Source organism: Nerophis ophidion, linkage group LG01, assembly GCF_033978795.1.
Source record: "Nerophis ophidion isolate RoL-2023_Sa linkage group LG01, RoL_Noph_v1.0, whole genome shotgun sequence".
NCBI classification, from domain to species: Eukaryota; Metazoa; Chordata; class Actinopteri; order Syngnathiformes; family Syngnathidae; genus Nerophis; species Nerophis ophidion.
Window position 1 is genome coordinate 14,620,057 of NC_084611.1, and position 17,500 is coordinate 14,637,556.

Sequence of the window (17,500 nt, forward strand, 5' to 3'; positions counted from 1 at the left end):
TTTGAAGTTGGGATTGTAGTATTTAGCAAGTACTTCTACTTTGAAGTTGGAAACATAGTATATAGAAATTACTTCTACTTTAAAGTTGGGAATGTAGTATAAAGCAAGTACTTCTACTTTGAAGTTGGTAAAGTACGATATAGTAAGTACTTGTACTTTGAAGTTGGGAATGTAGTATAAAGCAAGTACTTCTACTTTGAAGTTGGGAATGTAGTCTATAGTAAGAGTTTCTACTTTAAAGTTGGGAACGTAGTATATAGCAAGTACTTGTACTTTGAAGTTGGGAAAGTAGGGTATGGCAAGTACTTCTACTTTGAAGTCGGGAATGTAGTATATAGTAAGTATTTCTACTTTAAAGTTGGGAACGTAGTATATAGCAAGTACTTCTACCTTGAAGTTGGGAAAGTAGGGTATGGCAAGTACTTCTACTATGAAGTTGGGAAAGTAGTATAGAGCAAGTACTTTTGCTTTGAAGTTGGGAAAGTAGTAAATATCAAGTACTTCTACTCTGAAGTTGGGAATGTTGTATATAGCAAGTACTTCCACTTTGAAGTTGCAAAAGCACTAAATAGCAAGTACTTCTACTTTGAAGTTGGGAAAGTAGTATATAGTAAGCACTTCTACTTTTGAAGTTGGGAATGTAGTATAAATCAAGTACTTGTACTTTGAAGTTGGAAACTTAGTATATAGCAAGTCTTTCTACTTTGAAGTTGGGATTGTAGTATTTAGCAAGTACTTCTACTTTGAAGTTGGAAACGTAGTATATAGAAAATACTTCTACTTTAAAGTTGGGAACGTAGTATATAGCAAGTACTTCTACTCTTAAGTTGGGAAATTAGTATACAGTAATTACTTTTTCTTTTGAAGTTGGGAATGTAATATAAATCAAGTACTTGTACTTTGAAGTTGGAACTTAGTATATAGCAAGTACTTCTACTTTGAAGTTGGGAACTTAGTATATAGCAAGTACTTGTACTTTGAAGTTGGAAACTTAGTATATAGCAAGTCTTTCTACTTTGAAGTTGGGATTGTAGTATTTAGCAAGTACTTCTACTTTGAAGTTGGAAACATAGTATATAGAAAGTACTTCTACTTTCAAGTTGGGAACGTAGTATATAGCAAGTACTTCTACTCTTAAGTTGGGAAATTAGTATACAGTAATTACCTTTTCTTTTGAAGTTGGGAATGTAGTATAAATCAAGTACTTGTACTTTGAAGTTGGAACTTAGTATATAGCAAGTACTTCTACTTTGAAGTTGGGAACTTAGTATATAGCAAGTACTTGTACTTTGAAGTTGGAAACTTAGTATATAGCAAGTCTTTCTACTTTGAAGTTGGGATTGTAGTATTTAGCAAGTACTTCTACTTTGAAGTTGGAAACATAGTAAATAGAAAGTACTTCTACTTTAAAGTTGGGAACGTAGTATATAGCAAGTACTTCTACTCTTAAGTTGGGAAATTAGTATACAGTAATTACTTTTTCTTTTGAAGTTGGGAATGTAGTATAAATCAAGTACTTGTACTTTGAAGTTGGAACTTAGTATATAGCAAGTACTTGTACTTTGAACTTGGGAAAGTAGTATATAGCAAGTACTTCTACTTTAAAGTTGGGAAAGTAGTATATAACAAGTACTTCTACTTTGAAGTTGGGAATGTAGTATATAGCAAGTACTTCTACTTTGAAATTGGGAATGTAGTATATAGCAAGTACTTCTACTTTGAAGTTGGGAAAGTAGTATATAGTAAGTACTTCTACTTTAAAGTAGTAGTATTATTTTCATTGTGTTTATCCAGTTACCTGGCTGATCAGTGCTGGAATGGAGGTGAAATTTATCTTGTCCTGCTGCGACGATTCAAGCGAAAAGCTCCCCCGCCTCCGCCCGGCGTGGATGGCCGCCCGGATGTTCCAGTTGGCGACGAGCCGCCGCAGCGCCCGGCTTCCTGCGACTGGGCCGACAGTCCCATGACGTGCAAACGCACGCGCAAGTTGGGTGTGGTTTCACGCCCGCCCTGCGGCCGCCACCACACGGACGGCGCCGACTCAGCGGGTCCGCGTGAGTGCGGGGAGAGTACGCTCGCCTTCGCACGCACGCACATGGTGGGTCGTCATGACGACTGGGGTCCATCAGGAGCTGCCCGCCATCATCCTCACGGCGGCCTGAGAGGAGGCACCGCTACCCTGCCCTCAAGAAGTCATCGCCAACCAACACAAGAGAGAGACTTGACTGTCTGCAGGAAACTTTCCACTCAGGTAACTCTCACTTACTCTTACCTGCATGTCACTCATGTAACTCTGACTTACTCTTACCTGCATGTCACTCATGTAACTGACTTACTCTTACCTGCATGTCACTCATGTAACTGACTTACTCTTACCTGCATGTCACTCATGTAACTGACTTACTCTTACCTGCATGTCACTCATGTAACTGACCTACTCTTACCTGCATTTCACTCAGGTAACTCTGACTTACTCTTACCTGCATGTCACTCATGTAACTGACTTACTCTTACATGTCACTCGGGTAACTGACTTACTCTTAGCTGCATGTCACTCGTGTAACTCTGACTTACTCTTACCTGCATGTCACTCATGTAACTGACTTACTCTTACCTGCATCTCACTCATGTAACTGACTTACTCTTACCTGCATGTCACTCATGTAACTGACTTACTCTTACTTGCATGTCACTCATGTAACTGACTTACTCTTACCTGCATGTCACTCATGTAACTCTGACTTACTCTTACCTGCACGTCACTCATGTAACTGACCTACTCTTACCTGCATTTCACTCAGGTAACGCTGACTTACTCTTACCTGTATGTCACTCATGTAACTGACTTACTCTTACTTGCATGTCACTCATGTAACTGACTTACTCTTACCTGTATGTCACTCATGTAACTCTGACTTACTCTTACCTGTATGTCACTCATGTAACTCTGACTTACTCTTACCTGTATGTCACTCATGTAACTGACTTACTCTTAGCTGCATGTCACTCGTGTAACTCTGACTTACTCTTACCTGCATGTCACTCATGTAACTGACTTACTCTTACATGTCACTCGGGTAACTGACTTACTCTTACCTGCATGTCACTCATGTAACTCTGACTCACTCTTACCTGCATGTCACTCATGTAACTGACTTACTCTTACCTGCATGTCACTCATGTAACTGACTTACTCTTACCTGCATGTCACTCATGTAACTGACTTACTCTTACCTGCATGTCACTCATGTAACTGACTTACTCTTACTTGTCACTCGGGTAACTGACTTACTCTTACCTGCATGTCACTCATGTAACTGACTCACTCTTACCTGCATGTCACTCATGTAACTCTGACTTACTCTTACCTGCATGTCACTCGGGTAACTCTGACTTACTCTTACCTGTATGTCACTCATGTAACTCTGACTTACTCTTACCTGCACGTCTCTCATGTAACTGACTTACTCTTACCTGCATTTCACTCAGGTAACTCTGACTTACTCTTACCTGTATGTCACTCATGTAACTGACTTACTCTTACCTGCATGTCACTCGTGTAACTCTGACTTACTCTTACCTGCATGTCACTCGGGTAACTCTGACTTACTCTTACCTGCATGTCACTCATGTAACTGACTTACTCTTAGCTGGATGTCACTCGTGTAACTCTGACTTACTCTTACCTGCATGTCACTCATGTAACTGACTCACTCTTACCTGCATGTCACTCATGTAACTCTGACTTACTCTTACCTGCATGTCACTCATGTAACTGACTTACTCTTACATGTCACTCGGGTAACTGACTTACTCTTACCTGCATGTCACTCATGTAACTCTGACTTACTCTTACCTGCATGTCACTCATGTAACTGACTTACTCTTACATGTCACTCGGGTAACTGACTTACTCTTACCTGCATGCCAGTCGTGTAACTCTGACTTACTCTTACCTGCATGCCACTCGTGTAACTCTGACTTACTCTTACCTGCATGTCACTCGGGTAACTCTGACTTACTCTTACCTGCGTGTCACTCGGGTAACTCTGACTTACTCTTACCTGCATGTCACTCATGTAACAGACTTACTCTTAGCTGGATGTCACTCGCGTAACTCTGACTTACTCTTACCTGCATGTCACTTGGGTAACTGACTTACTCTTACCTGCATGTCACTTAGGTAACTCTGACTTACTCTTACCCACACTCATGTAACTGACTTACTCTTACTTGCATGTCACTCATTTAACTGACTTACTCTTACATGTCACTCGGGTAACTGACTTACTCTTACCTGCATGTCACTCATGTAACTCTGACTTACTCTTACCTGCATGTCAAGCGTAACGACTGTAAGGTGTTCACCTGTGGAAATGTCAGAAATGTAGCTTGATAATGATAGCATGTTAACAGTTAGCATATGTCACGTTTGTTGTTTTGGCAGATGTACGCCTGCGAAAATTGCTAAAAACAAAACAAAAATAAAAACAAAAGTTATAATGCTAGCATCCTAACAGTTAACATGGAACCACGAAAAGGTAATAACGTAGAATCTGTGATTGTCGGACCAAAAAAATGTTCTTTTGATATTAGCCAGGCAGGACTTTGGAGTGCACGCTACAGCCGGAGTCGTTTGGTGGAATGTAGAAACGTGGCGGATGGACACAGCGGCGGGCGGGAAGAAAGCACCTCGTCACGGCGAGAAAGCGCTGACACAGAGTGCTCCAGCATGTGGGTCAGGGGATGGAGACGGACAGCTGGTGCATTAACCCACATCACGGGGATTAAAAGCACTCTTTTGTCTGGCACGACCACAAGCATGTCACGTTTGGATTTGCTGGAGTGCTCATGCGTAAAAGCCTGATTGTATCACGGATATATTTTCTTCTGGAGAGGGGAAAAGATCACACTTTATCCCTGGAACTGAATAATGGGCGGTAAGCCCCTCCGGTGTGTAGTGAAGAGATGTCCGATAATATTGGCAATTCGATATTGTCGGCCGATAAATGCCGTAATATGTAATATCGGAAATTATCGGTATCGGTTTCAAAATTAACGGAATCTGTTTCAAAAGGTAAAATTTATGACTTTTTTAAAACGCCGCTGTGTACACGGACGTAGGGAGAAGTACAGAGCACCGATAAACTTTAAAGGCACTGCCTTTGCGTGTCGGCCCAATCACATAAAATCTACATTTTTTCACGCACACAAGTGAATGCATGCATACTTGGTCAACAGCCATACAGGTCACACTGAGGGTGGCCGTACAAACAGCTTTAACACTGTTACAAATATGCGCCACACTGTGAATCTACACCAAACAAGAATGACAAACACATTTCCGGAGAACATCCGCACCGTCACACAACATAAACACAACAGAACAAATACCCAGAACCCCTTGCAGCACTAACTCTTCGGGACGCCACAATATACACACCGCGCTAGCGTCATTAGCATTTCGAAATGCATGAATACACTCCTACAGACATCACACATGGGATGCTTTAGTAAGAAAGATTTGTTTTAGTTATCTTGCAAAACTTATAAACATCGCTTGGATTGCAGAGCAAGGAATCCATACGCATAAAAACGCTATGGAGGGCACCGGCATCAAATTCCAAATGAGCTAATATATGCGCCACACTGTGAACCCACACCAAACAAGAATGACAAACACATTTCGGGAGAACATCCGCACCGTCATACAACATAAACACAACAGAACAAATACCCAGAACGCCTTGCAGCACTAACTCTTCCGGGACGCTACAATATACAAACCCACCTCAGCCTCCTCATGCTCTCTCAGGGAGAGCATGTCCCGAATTCCAAACTGCTGTTTTGAGGCACTTTTTTTTTCCTTAACTTGAGTTGATTTATTTTGGAAAAACCTTGTTACATTGTTTAATGCATCCAGCGGGACATCACAACAAAATTAGGCATAATAATGTGTTAATTCCACGACTGTATATATCGGTATCGGTTGATATCGGATTTGGTTATTATGAGTTGGACAATATCGGATATCGGCAAAAAAAAGCCATTATCGGACATCTCTAGAAGCATGTTTAGCTTTTCCTCGTCCTGCAGGGATGATACTTGGAAGAAACGTACTTTGTTTGTCCCCGTGGAGGCCAGGATTAATGATTTAGAAGTCACTTAGACACTGCGGAGGGGCGTTAGCCCTTAAATAAAGAGGAAAAACGTAGCTATCTATGTTTCAAAGCGGCGCGTCAGTGTTTATTGCGTCACCAGTATTGTAACTTTTAAATCCAAAGTACCTTGCATTTCGGACTATAATCCACTACTTTCTCCCTACACTTTGATGCCTGCGGATAATAAAACGGCGCAGCTAATTTATAGATTTTTCTTCTTTGACGGCTATAAACATTTTTAAAAAAAACAAGCAAATACGTTTGGTCTGCAGTGTCCTTCTATTTAATCCTTTTAAGCAGAAGTAGTAGGGCCATTCCGTCTTCTAGCCGTCCATAGCGTTCTACTTATATGGATTCTACAAGCAACGTTAGTAAGTTTTACAATACGACTAAAACAATTCTTACTTACTAAACTGTCTCATGTGTGATGTCTGTAGGAGTGTGTTTGTGCATATTAGTAAGTGCCATCGTATTGTAATCAAGCTAGCGTCATTCGCATTAGCTAATATGCTAACATATTTACGAGTGTTAGTATTATTAACTTACAAAGGCGTTCTTTTTGAATTTTTTCACTTTCTCAAATTCCTCAGTAAATTCACCAAAACGTCACTGTGGAGTTATTGAGTCCGTTTAGCTGATTGAAAAGCTAGATTGCGCAGCTAGTGGGTCCATGACCATGACTTCTGTTTTGTTTGATTATCCGTTTTACTGCCGTGTTACAGACACCGTTTGAAAACAATTAAGGTATGTAAATAAACGTTTACAGAATATTTCTGTGTAAATAACTAATTTCATGACCTATATACGGTCGCGATCAAAAGTTTACATACACTTGTAAAGAACATAATGCCATGGCTTTTCTTGAGTTCCCTATAATTTCTACAACTCTTATTTTTTTGTGATAGAGTGATTGGAGCACATGCTTTTGGGTCACATAAAACATTCATGAAGTTTGGTTGTTATATGAATTTATTATGGGTCTACTGAAAATGTGAGCAAATCTGCTGGGTCAAAAGTATACATACAGCAATGTTAATATTTGCTTACATGTCCCTTGGCAAGTTTCACTGCAATAAGGCGCTTTTGGTAGCCATCCACAAGCTTCTGGCAAGTTTCTGCTTGAATATTTGAGCACTCCTCTTGGCAAAATTGGTGCAGTTCAGCTAAATGTGTTGGTTTTCTGTCATGGACTTGTTTCTTCAGCATTGTCCACACGTTTAAGTCAGGACTTTGGGAAGGCTTTTCTAAAACTTTGATTCTAGACTGATTTAGCCATTCCTTTACCACTTTTGACGTGTGTTTGGGGTCATTGTCCTGTTGGAACACCCAACTGCGCCCAAAACTTAACCTCCACGTTGTCCTGAAGAATTTGGAGGTGATCCTCCTTTTTTATTGTCCCATTTAAAGCACCAGTTCCATTGGCAGCAAAACAGGCTCAGAGCATAATACTACCACCACCATGCTTGACGGTAGGAATGATGTTCCTGGGATTAAAGGCCTCACCTTTTCTCCTCCAAACATATTGCTGGGTGTTGTGGCCAAACAGCTCCATTTTTTTTAAATCTAACATCACATTGACAAAGATAAGACCTTCTGGAGGAAATTTCTGTGGTCAGATGAAACAAAAATGGAGCTGTCTGGCTTGACCACCCCCTGGAATATTTTTGGTGATTTAACCCCCAATTCCAACCCTTGATGCTGAGTGCCAAGCAGGGAGGTAATGGGTCCCATTATTATAGTCTTTCGTATGACTCAGCCAGGGTTTGAACTCATCACCTACCGATCTCAGGGCGGACACTCTAACCACTAGGCCACTGCAGTCTTTCCATGCACACATGTATCAGGTAAAGTTTCCACCTGACCTTGAAAGTGGACCCTAAGTATGTTCTCCTGCGCCAAGGTTCTTGCACTTCCAGTGTTAAGTAGAAGTTCCTTGTTAGCTTTGTTGACAGCGAAGGGATGGATTGGTCTTCGATCACATCGCTCTCCGCCATCCATCATCCATCCATCATCTTCCGCTTATCCGAGGTCGGGTCGCGGGGGCAGCAGCCTAAGCAGGGAAGCCCAGACTTCCCTCTCCCCAGCCACTTCGTCTAGGTCTTCCCGGGGGATCCCGAGGCGTTCCCAGGCCAGCCGGGAGACATAGTCTTCCCAACGTGTCCTGGGTCTTCCCCGTGGCCTGCTACCGGTTGGACGTGCCATAAACACCTCCCTAGGGAGGCGTTCGGGTGGAATCCTGACCAGAGGCCCGAGCCACCTCATCTGGCTCCTCTCGATGTGGAGGAGCAGTGGCTTTACTTTGAGTTCCTCCCGGATGGCAGAGCTTCTCACCCTATCTCTAAGGGAGAGCGCCGCCACCCGGCGGAGGAAACTCATTTCGGCCGCTTGTACCCGTGATCTTATCCTTTCGTTCATGTCCCAAATCTCATGACCATAGGTGAGGATGGGAACGTAGATCGACCGGTAAATTGAGAGCTTTGCCTTCCGGCTCAGCTCCTTCTTCACCACAACGGATCGATACAACGTCTGCATTACTGAAGACGCCGCAACGATCCGCCTGTCGATCGCACGATCCACTCTTCCCCCACTCGTGAACAAGACTCCAAGGTACTTGAACTCCTCCACTTGAGGCAGGGTCTCCTCCCCAACCCGGAGATGGCACTCAACCCTTTTCCAGGCGAGAACCAAGGACTCGGACTTGGAGGTGCTGATTCTCATTCCGGGCGCTTCACACTTGGCTGCGAACCGATCCAGTGAGAGCTGAAGATCCTGGCCAGATGAAGCCATTAGGACCACATCATCTGCAAAAAGCAGAGACCTAATCCCACGGCCACCAAACCGGAACCCCTCAACGCTTTGACTGCGCCTAGAAATTCTGTCCATAAAAGTTATGAACAGAATCGGTGACAAAGGACAGCCTTGGCGGAGTCCAACCCTCACCGGAAACGTGTCCGACTTACTGCCGGCAATGCGGACCAAGCTCTGACACTGATCATACAGGGAGCGGACTGCCACAATAAGACAGTCCGGTACCTCATACTCTCTGAGCATTCCCCACAGGACTTCCCGAGGGACACGGTCGAATGCCTTCTCCAAGTCCACAAAGCACATGTAGACTGGTTGGGCAAACTCCCATGCACCCTCAAGAACCCTGCCGAGAGTATAGAGCTGGTCCACAGTTCCACGACCAGGACGAAAACCACACTGTTCCTCCTGAATCCGAGGTTCGACTATCCGGCGTAGCCTCCTCTCCAGTACACCTGAATAAACCTTACCGGGAAGGCTGAGGCTCTCCACCATACGGCAGCAAAATGAGACATGGTCAATTCCGCTGTGGGTATTGGCTGACGGTGGTTCTACCAGTTCCACGAGGTATGGCCCACCTTTCCACAGCGATGGGTTCTTTATGCTGGTTTTGCCCGAATGCAAGCTTGTTTGTCGGGACCTGTGTTTCCATACAAGATGATTCCCAGCTGGCCTCCCAATGGACTGGACTCCCACATTATTAAATGTGTCCACTCGGCATCCATTGCACCAGTCACCCAAGGGTGGAGGTGCCCACATCTTAGACTTAGACTTAGACTTCCTTTTTATTGTCATTCAAATTCAAACTTTACAATACAAATAAGAACACAATTTCGTTGGATTAGCTCTTGATAGTGCAGGATAAAAAAAAAAAAAAGCAATAAGGTCCCGATATAAATAAATAGATTACTGTACAGATAAATTGCACTTTTTCACATGCGTCCATGTTTATGGATGTATGTTATATTGTCTTTTTTATTCCAGCGAGTTAATCCATTTTGGGGGGAGTTGAGGGGATAATTTAGTTATGATGCGTTCAAATGTCTTACGGCCTGAGGGAAGAAGCTGTTACAGAACCTGGAGGTTCTGCTAGGGAGGCTGCGGAACCTCTTACTAGAGTATAGCAGTGAAAATAGTCCTTGGTGGGGGTGGGAGGAGTCTTTGCAGATTTTCTGAGCCCTGGTCAGGCAGCGGCTTTTTGCAATCTCCTGGATAGGAGGAAGAGGAGTCCTGATAATCTTTTCCGCCGTCCTCACCACTCTCTGGAGAGACTTCCAGTCTGAGGCATTGCAGGCTCCAGTCCAGACAGAGATGCTGTTGGTCAGCAGGCTCTCTATAGTGCTTCTGTAGAATGTGGTGAGAATGGGGGGAGGGAGTTGTGCTCTTTTCATCTGACGCAAAAAGTGCATGCGCTGCTGAGCTCTTTTTACTATCCGCGGTGCCTTCTAAGGTTTCTGGTTGTTCCCATTGAGTTGAGTTTTTTTCTTGCCCTGATGTGGGATCTGAGCCAAAGATGTGGTTGTGGCTTGTGCAGTCCTTTGAGACACTTGCGATTAAGGACTATATAAGTCAACTTTGATGGATGATTGATGTTTGTCTGTTTTGGTTGAGCCTGTGAGTGATTCTCCACCAGCCGGGGTGCGAGCTGGTTATAGCTGGGCCCCAAAGCTAGCCTCCTGGAGGAGCTTAGGATTTCACTCGTCCTGAAGCAGATACAAATTTTAGGTGACCTCAATCGTTTTATTGGGCCGTGATCGGAAGTACTTGTCTATCACAACTTTTTCCACAGATTTTGGTCTGGCTCCAATCATCTCCTTGCCACTCGTGCCAACTGATGCACCCGTGAGGGTTTAAGTCTTTAGCAGTACTCCAGTTGTGGTCATGATGGCTTCTCTACTTTCAGTTTGTCACAGTCCCTGTTTACAGCGTCCTCTTGGATGCTTGCAAGGCCTCACCAGACAAGAAGCGAGCTAAGAGTCCGACCCACTTACTTTTGAGCCACCCGCTCCGGTTTGGCGGTATTTCCAAAAGCCTTGCTTCTATGTCATCATGCAGCCCCGGTTAAGAAATGTGATCTCCCACCGGTGGCTTTTCCTCTGCCACATGTGCAGCTCCTCCCTGATTTGTTGCTGGAGTTTGACATAGTTGTGTTCTGTTTGGGCTTGTTGAGCTGATACTAGTGTTCTCAAGTGGTCCTCCATGATTTCTTGTCCGCTTTTCCACAAGGTCTCGCTGTCTTTTTCCACCACATGTAGGGTCTTCAGGGGTGTAGGTCAGTCACCACGAGGCAGGGAAGTGAGACCAATGACACAAAGACAGGTTGTTTTCTTTATTTGGACTGTTGTAGTGAGAACCAGAGGTTTCAACCCAGCATAACAAGTTAAAATGTTTCCTCGTCTTCAATTCAGCATCCTCCACATGAAAAAGGTTGTGGATTAGTTTTCTACAGGTCTCACTTGCTCTTGTCAAAGTCCATCAATGCAATTCTTATTCCACTGCTCTTGGTCCTTTCAGCGCCTTGGTCTTCTTGCTTTCTGCTCTTTTTTCAAGAGGCTTTCGTCATTTCTTAATCAGCCCAAAGCTGCCTCAGGTGTCTATTTCTCATTCTGGTCCTTTATCTCGTGGCCATTTTGGAACTAGTTGTGCACTGGGGAAGGAATGTAGCGTCCCTCCACCACACAGCCTCTGGTGATGCCATAAATATGTATATATATATATATATATATATATATATATATATATATATACATATGTTTATATTTATGTATGTATGTATGTTTATATGTATGTATGTATGTATGTATGTATGTATGTATGTATGTATGTATGTATGTATGTATGTATGTATGTATGTATGTATGTATGCATGCATGTATGTATGTATGTATTTATGCATTTATAAATATGTATGTATAAATATGTATATATGATTGTGTGTATGTATGTATGTATGATTGTGTGTATGTATGTATATGTGTGTATAAATATTTATATATGTATGCATGTATTTATGTATGTATGTATGCATGTATATATGTATGTAAGTATGTATATATGTATATGTATGTTTGTACCACCCGCTTATTCCCAAAAGGGAATAAGCGGTAGAAAATGGATGGAGATATATATATATATATATATATATATATATATATATATATATAAGAAACCCATCCATATGTTTGCAAAATGCCAACTATTGGTGAAGATAATTGACCAATAATCGTTCGATCCCCAGTTGTAGGATTGACATTTTTACAGCTTATAGAATGAAATCTTGATTGAACACGTATTCGACAGAACTCCAGTATGTAAAAGTAGAGTGCTTTGTTCTGTTGAAAACCCCGGGATGCAGGGAGGGCAAGCGTAGCGCAGGTAAGGACATATTTCATGTGGAAAGCACACAGTAGTGCACAGGAAGGGATCCACCCTCGGCACAGAAGTGAGGCTGGCATTTAAGCCCCTTTGATTTGTGATAAGAGCGCTGGATAGGAATTAAGCCCCTTTGATTTGTGATAAGAGCGCTGAATAGGAACTAATCACCAATACCTGACATGAAAGCGTCTCGTCCTGTATATTTATTTTTTGTTGTTGTTGTTGACTGGTTCAAGACCTATGGGCGAAAAGCAGTGTTCACATTTTTGAAGTATTTCTTCCATAATTTTGTCTTCGGACCAGCTTCTGGTGCTGGTTTAATACTTGTTTGAGACATTACTGTAGTCCAGGGGTCGGGAACCTTTTGGCTGAGAGAGCCATGAAAGTCAAATATTCAAAAAAGTATTTCTGTATTTCCATATTTTTTAACACCGAATACAACAAAATACATTCATTTTTAAGTAAGACCATGATTTTTAGAGTACAATACATCTCTTATTCTTTTTAATAACATTGTTATTCTGAAGCTAACCAATAATAAATAAAATACTTATTTCCATTAATGCAACTTCTTGAACAGGTGCGGTAGAAAACGGATGGATGGATTAAAATGCATGGGAATGTTTTGTATTTTGAACGTTATTTTCAACACTGTGATTACCAGTGAAACTATTCATTACTTATTATGTTAAGCAATGTCAGCTAAGATTTATCTGAGAGCCAGAGGCAGTCATCAAAAGAGCCACATCTGGCTCGAGAGCCATAGGTTCCCTACCCCTGCTGAAGTCAAACACAACACCATCTATCCATCCATTTTCTACTGCTTGTCCCTTACGGGTGGTACAATGATCTCATGTTTGTGGGTGAGGGCAGACAAATGTTTGGGGAACACCTCACTGTCAATTTCAACGTTCACATGTGACGTGCCTCTGAAGTGATTTTCCTTCTCTTTTGAAGCCGCGAGAGGGCTGCCATATATGGAAAATGCACCTGGTGAAAGGCGAGGAGGGCTTGGGCGTACAGATTACCGGTGGGCGGGGCTCCAAGCGCTCGCCGCAGGGCATCAACATCGCCCGTATCGAGGAGGGAGGAACCATCCACAGGTATCTTCTTGTTTGTTCAAATAAGTACTACATAGTGCGTACAAAGTGTTGTACAATTGTGTGTACTACTGTTGGGCGTGTTGGTCATCCACTAAGCCTGTGTGTACAATTATTACCAAGTACAAAAGTGGAGCAGATTGCCTCTTACATGAATAGTTTCTGCGTCACCATGGAGACACTCATTTACTGCACAATCGTGTTGTTTTGTTATGTTGTGTAGCAAAGAGCACACAGTTATCATTTCATTTCTGCACTAACCACTCCTGGAGTGCACAATGCAACTGAACAGACTTTTTAGTGGGTTCGCTCAGAGAGACGCTTGGACAAACTGCCGCGTTGAAATGATCCAGGTGTAAGAAAATGCATGTTGCATTTTTTATATGTGTTTTTTGCTGTCTAATACAAAAATAATGCCACTGAATGGTAATGATACTAACACACTCGTAAACGTGTTAGTATATTAGGTAATGCTAATGACTAGAGATGTCCGATAATGGCTTTTTTGCCGATATTCCGATATTGTCCAACTCTTAATTACTGATTCCGATATCAACTGATACCGATATATACAGTCGTGGAATTAACAACATTATTATTCTTAATTTTGTTGTGATGCCCCGTTGGATGCATTAAACGAAGTAACAAGGTTTTCCAAAATAAGAAAACAACTTCAACTCAAGTTATGGAAAAAAGTGCCAACATGGCACTGCCATATTTTTTATTGAAGTCACAAAGTGCATTATTTTGCCTCAACATGCCTCAAAACAGCAGCTTGGAATTTGGGACATGCTCTCCCTGAAATAATCCTGATACCCACCACAACTATGGGAAAAACTATACTTTGTCTGTCACAAAGTGCATTATTTTTTATTTTTTTAAACATGCCTCAAAACAACAGCTACAAAAAACAATGAAGGCACTCAGCTTCAGTCCAGAGTATACTAGAGTCATAAAGTACACAATAAACATAGTCTTCCTTTAGTGCAAGACTGCCCGACATACTGTATAAAGGGAAATTATAAACTGGGCTCAATCTGCCCTTCTCTAACGTATTTGTATGAGTAACACAAATGTGCTGCAAGCTAGTGGTGAGTGCTTGAAGTGGCCTAGCAGTCAGCCAGAGCTTCTGAAATGCTGCGTTGAGACACGGCACCTCCGTTCACTGCAAGCTGCAATGTGCGCGCCATGCAGAGCCGACTAGCCACCACTTTTTGCCATATTACGTGCGTTGTCCCTGACCACAACGTGTTCTTTCGCCCTGGGGTGTTTTTTTGTTGTATTTTTGTTTTTTCTCAGCGGAGTCTTTAAGCGACAACTGTGTGGTACTACTTTTTTTTTCCGGTGTTTTCTTTTCACCCATCTTCCGCTTGTATTCATCGTGTATCTTCTTATGATTCCTGAAGAGGTGGGCGATCCAATTGCTCGTATTAAAGGATGACATCTTGGTTGCTTCTCGCATAACCAACTTTTTGCAGTCATTGCAAATTGCCAGTTTTTTTATCCGTCAGACACGCTATAAAATAATCCCTAAACCATAGACATAGTTTTTTTTTAGAAAGAATCAACATTTACAGTGAATGTCATATAAAATAATAAATAATATAATAGTAATAAAATATGAAATTAGTACAGGAGAGAGAGGGGAAAAAAGACACTCCCATCTCTATACTTACCTATATTATATATATATATATATATATATATATATATATATATATATATATATATATATATATATATATATATATATATATATATATATATATACGTCTTGATTGGATTATCCAGAGAATAGTGCTCGATACCGTGGTAGAGCGCAATATGTAGGTGTGGGAAAAATCACAAGACTACTTCATCTCTACAGAACTGTTTCATGAGGGGTTCCCTCAATCATCAGGAAATTTTAATGGAAGCATTCACATACAATGGTTTGTATAGAGCACAGAGTGGGTGGGTACAGGCAGGCGTAGGGTGTGGTGATTGGCTCATGTGTTACCTAGGAGGTGTTTCCGTCAGTGGCGGCATGTTGAAATGATTTCACTGCGCTTGTTGAGGGATGATAGATCTGGATGATATATAATAAACAGTTTCTCTTTTAAGCATAGGTTGCATCTTTTATTACCACTGTTGTAAGGTGTGCTGGATGCAAGAATTTGCCATGTTATTGAATATTCAACATTATTGTCTTTGAGGTTCCAAATGTGTTTGCTGAGGTCTGTAGAATTCCGCAAGGTAACACGCAAGGACATTAACACATCCGACACGTACGTAGGATTAACCGAAGGACGTTCAAAACAAGATGGAATAATCACAACACCTCCTTTAGAAACCAGACTTTGCGGAATTCTACAGAACTCAGCAAACATATTTGGAACCTCAAAGACAATAATGTTGAATATATACATATACAGTGGGGCAAAAAAGTTTTTAGCCAGCCACCAATTGTGCAAGTTCTCTCACTTAAAATGATGACAGAGGTCTGTAATTTTCATCATAGGTACACTTCAACTGTGAGAGACAGAATGTGAAAAAAAATCCAGGAATTCATATCGTAGGAATTTCAAAGAATTTATTTGTAAATTATGGTGGAAAATAAGTATTTGGTCAACCATTCAAAGCTCTCACTGATGGAAGGAAGTTTTGGCTCAAAATCTCACGATACATGGCCCCATTCATTCTTTCCTTAACACGGATCAATCGTCCTGTCCCCTTAGCAGAAAAACAGCCCCAAAGCATGATGTTTCCACCCCCATGCTTCACAGTAGGTATGGTGTTCTTGGGATGCAACTCAGTATTCTTCTTCCTCCAAACACGACGAGTTGAGTTTATACCAAAAAGTTATATTTTGGTTTCATCTGACCAGATGACATTCTCCCAATCCTCTGCTGTATCATCCATGTATCCATTTTGGTATAAACTCAACTCGTCAGACGCATCAGAAACATCCGCTAGTCGGAGCATTCAATTGAGTTCTTCCAAAGTTTTCTACTACTCCTCATTCTGTGTTTAATTCTGACAGTCCACGTGGTCGTCCGTCATTGCAGCGATTGTCTCCTTCTCGCATTAACAATCGCAGCCGGTCACAAAAACAACACTTTCAGGTTTCTATAGATCACAATGTGAGTGCCCACTGACTCTATTTGCATCTCCTCCCCCTGGTGTTGTGTGTGCTAATAATCAACACACAGTACATTCTGCATATTCATGAAGGACAGCGCACTCGAAGTGGATTATGAACTAGTTTGAGCATCTACTGTACATATATTATGACTTCCCCTGCTTCTTTGTTTGTCTTTCAGAGACGGTCGTCTTCAAGCTGGTGATGAGTTGCTGATGATAAACGGTCAGTCTCTTGTGGGCCTGACTCACCAGGAGGCCGTCTCGGTTCTCCGCTCTGCTACCGGTCTGGTCCAGCTGGTGGTGGCCAGCAGGGTAATGCTTACTCTACGTACACGTAACCGTGACAACCACCTTGCCTCATCATTTATGGCACGAATGTTTATCTACTGTACACTGGACAATAACAATAACAGCGAGCAAAATATTACTGTCAGCTTACACCCTCAAAAGGTTACGTAATGTAATTGTTAAAATCGCAATGTCTGTTTGTACTGTTTTCCTGACTATAGAGCGCGCGGGCATATAAACCACACCCACTAGATTTTAGAAAAAAATTTTTTTTCCATATATTAGCTGCACTGGTTGCAGATATATACCTTGTGAAATGAGTTATGTAAATATGTATTTATATAACTTATTTGTTTCCAAACGGTTTCTGTAACACGGCAGTAAAACGGCTGATCAAACAAAACAGAAGTCATGGTCATGGACCCACGAGCTGTGCAAGCTAGCTCTCCAATCAGCTTAACAGACTCAATAACTCCACGGTGACGTTTTTGGTGAATTTACTGAGGAATTTTTGAAAGTGAAACAATACAAAAAAAAATGCCATTGTAACACAGACACTCGTGAACCTGTTAGTTTATTAGCTAACGCTAACAACGCTACCTTGATTACATTATGATAGCACGTACAAATATGCATGAAAACACTAGG

General features: G+C 41.8%; 1 protein-coding gene across 8 annotated transcripts in view; it reads left to right on the top strand.

The window, feature by feature from the left end:
* Positions 1–17,500, top strand: part of pdzd2 (PDZ domain containing 2) — an 85,823-nt gene that overhangs the window by 21,446 nt on the left and 46,877 nt on the right. For all 8 annotated transcript variants that reach the window (XM_061896753.1, XM_061896771.1, XM_061896780.1 and 5 more), the window contains 3 exons: positions 1,795–2,251; positions 13,299–13,444; positions 16,744–16,876. In XM_061896753.1, coding sequence (XP_061752737.1) covers positions 1,795–2,251; positions 13,299–13,444; positions 16,744–16,876 — 736 coding nt within the window. The remainder of the gene's footprint in view (positions 1–1,794; positions 2,252–13,298; positions 13,445–16,743; positions 16,877–17,500) is intronic.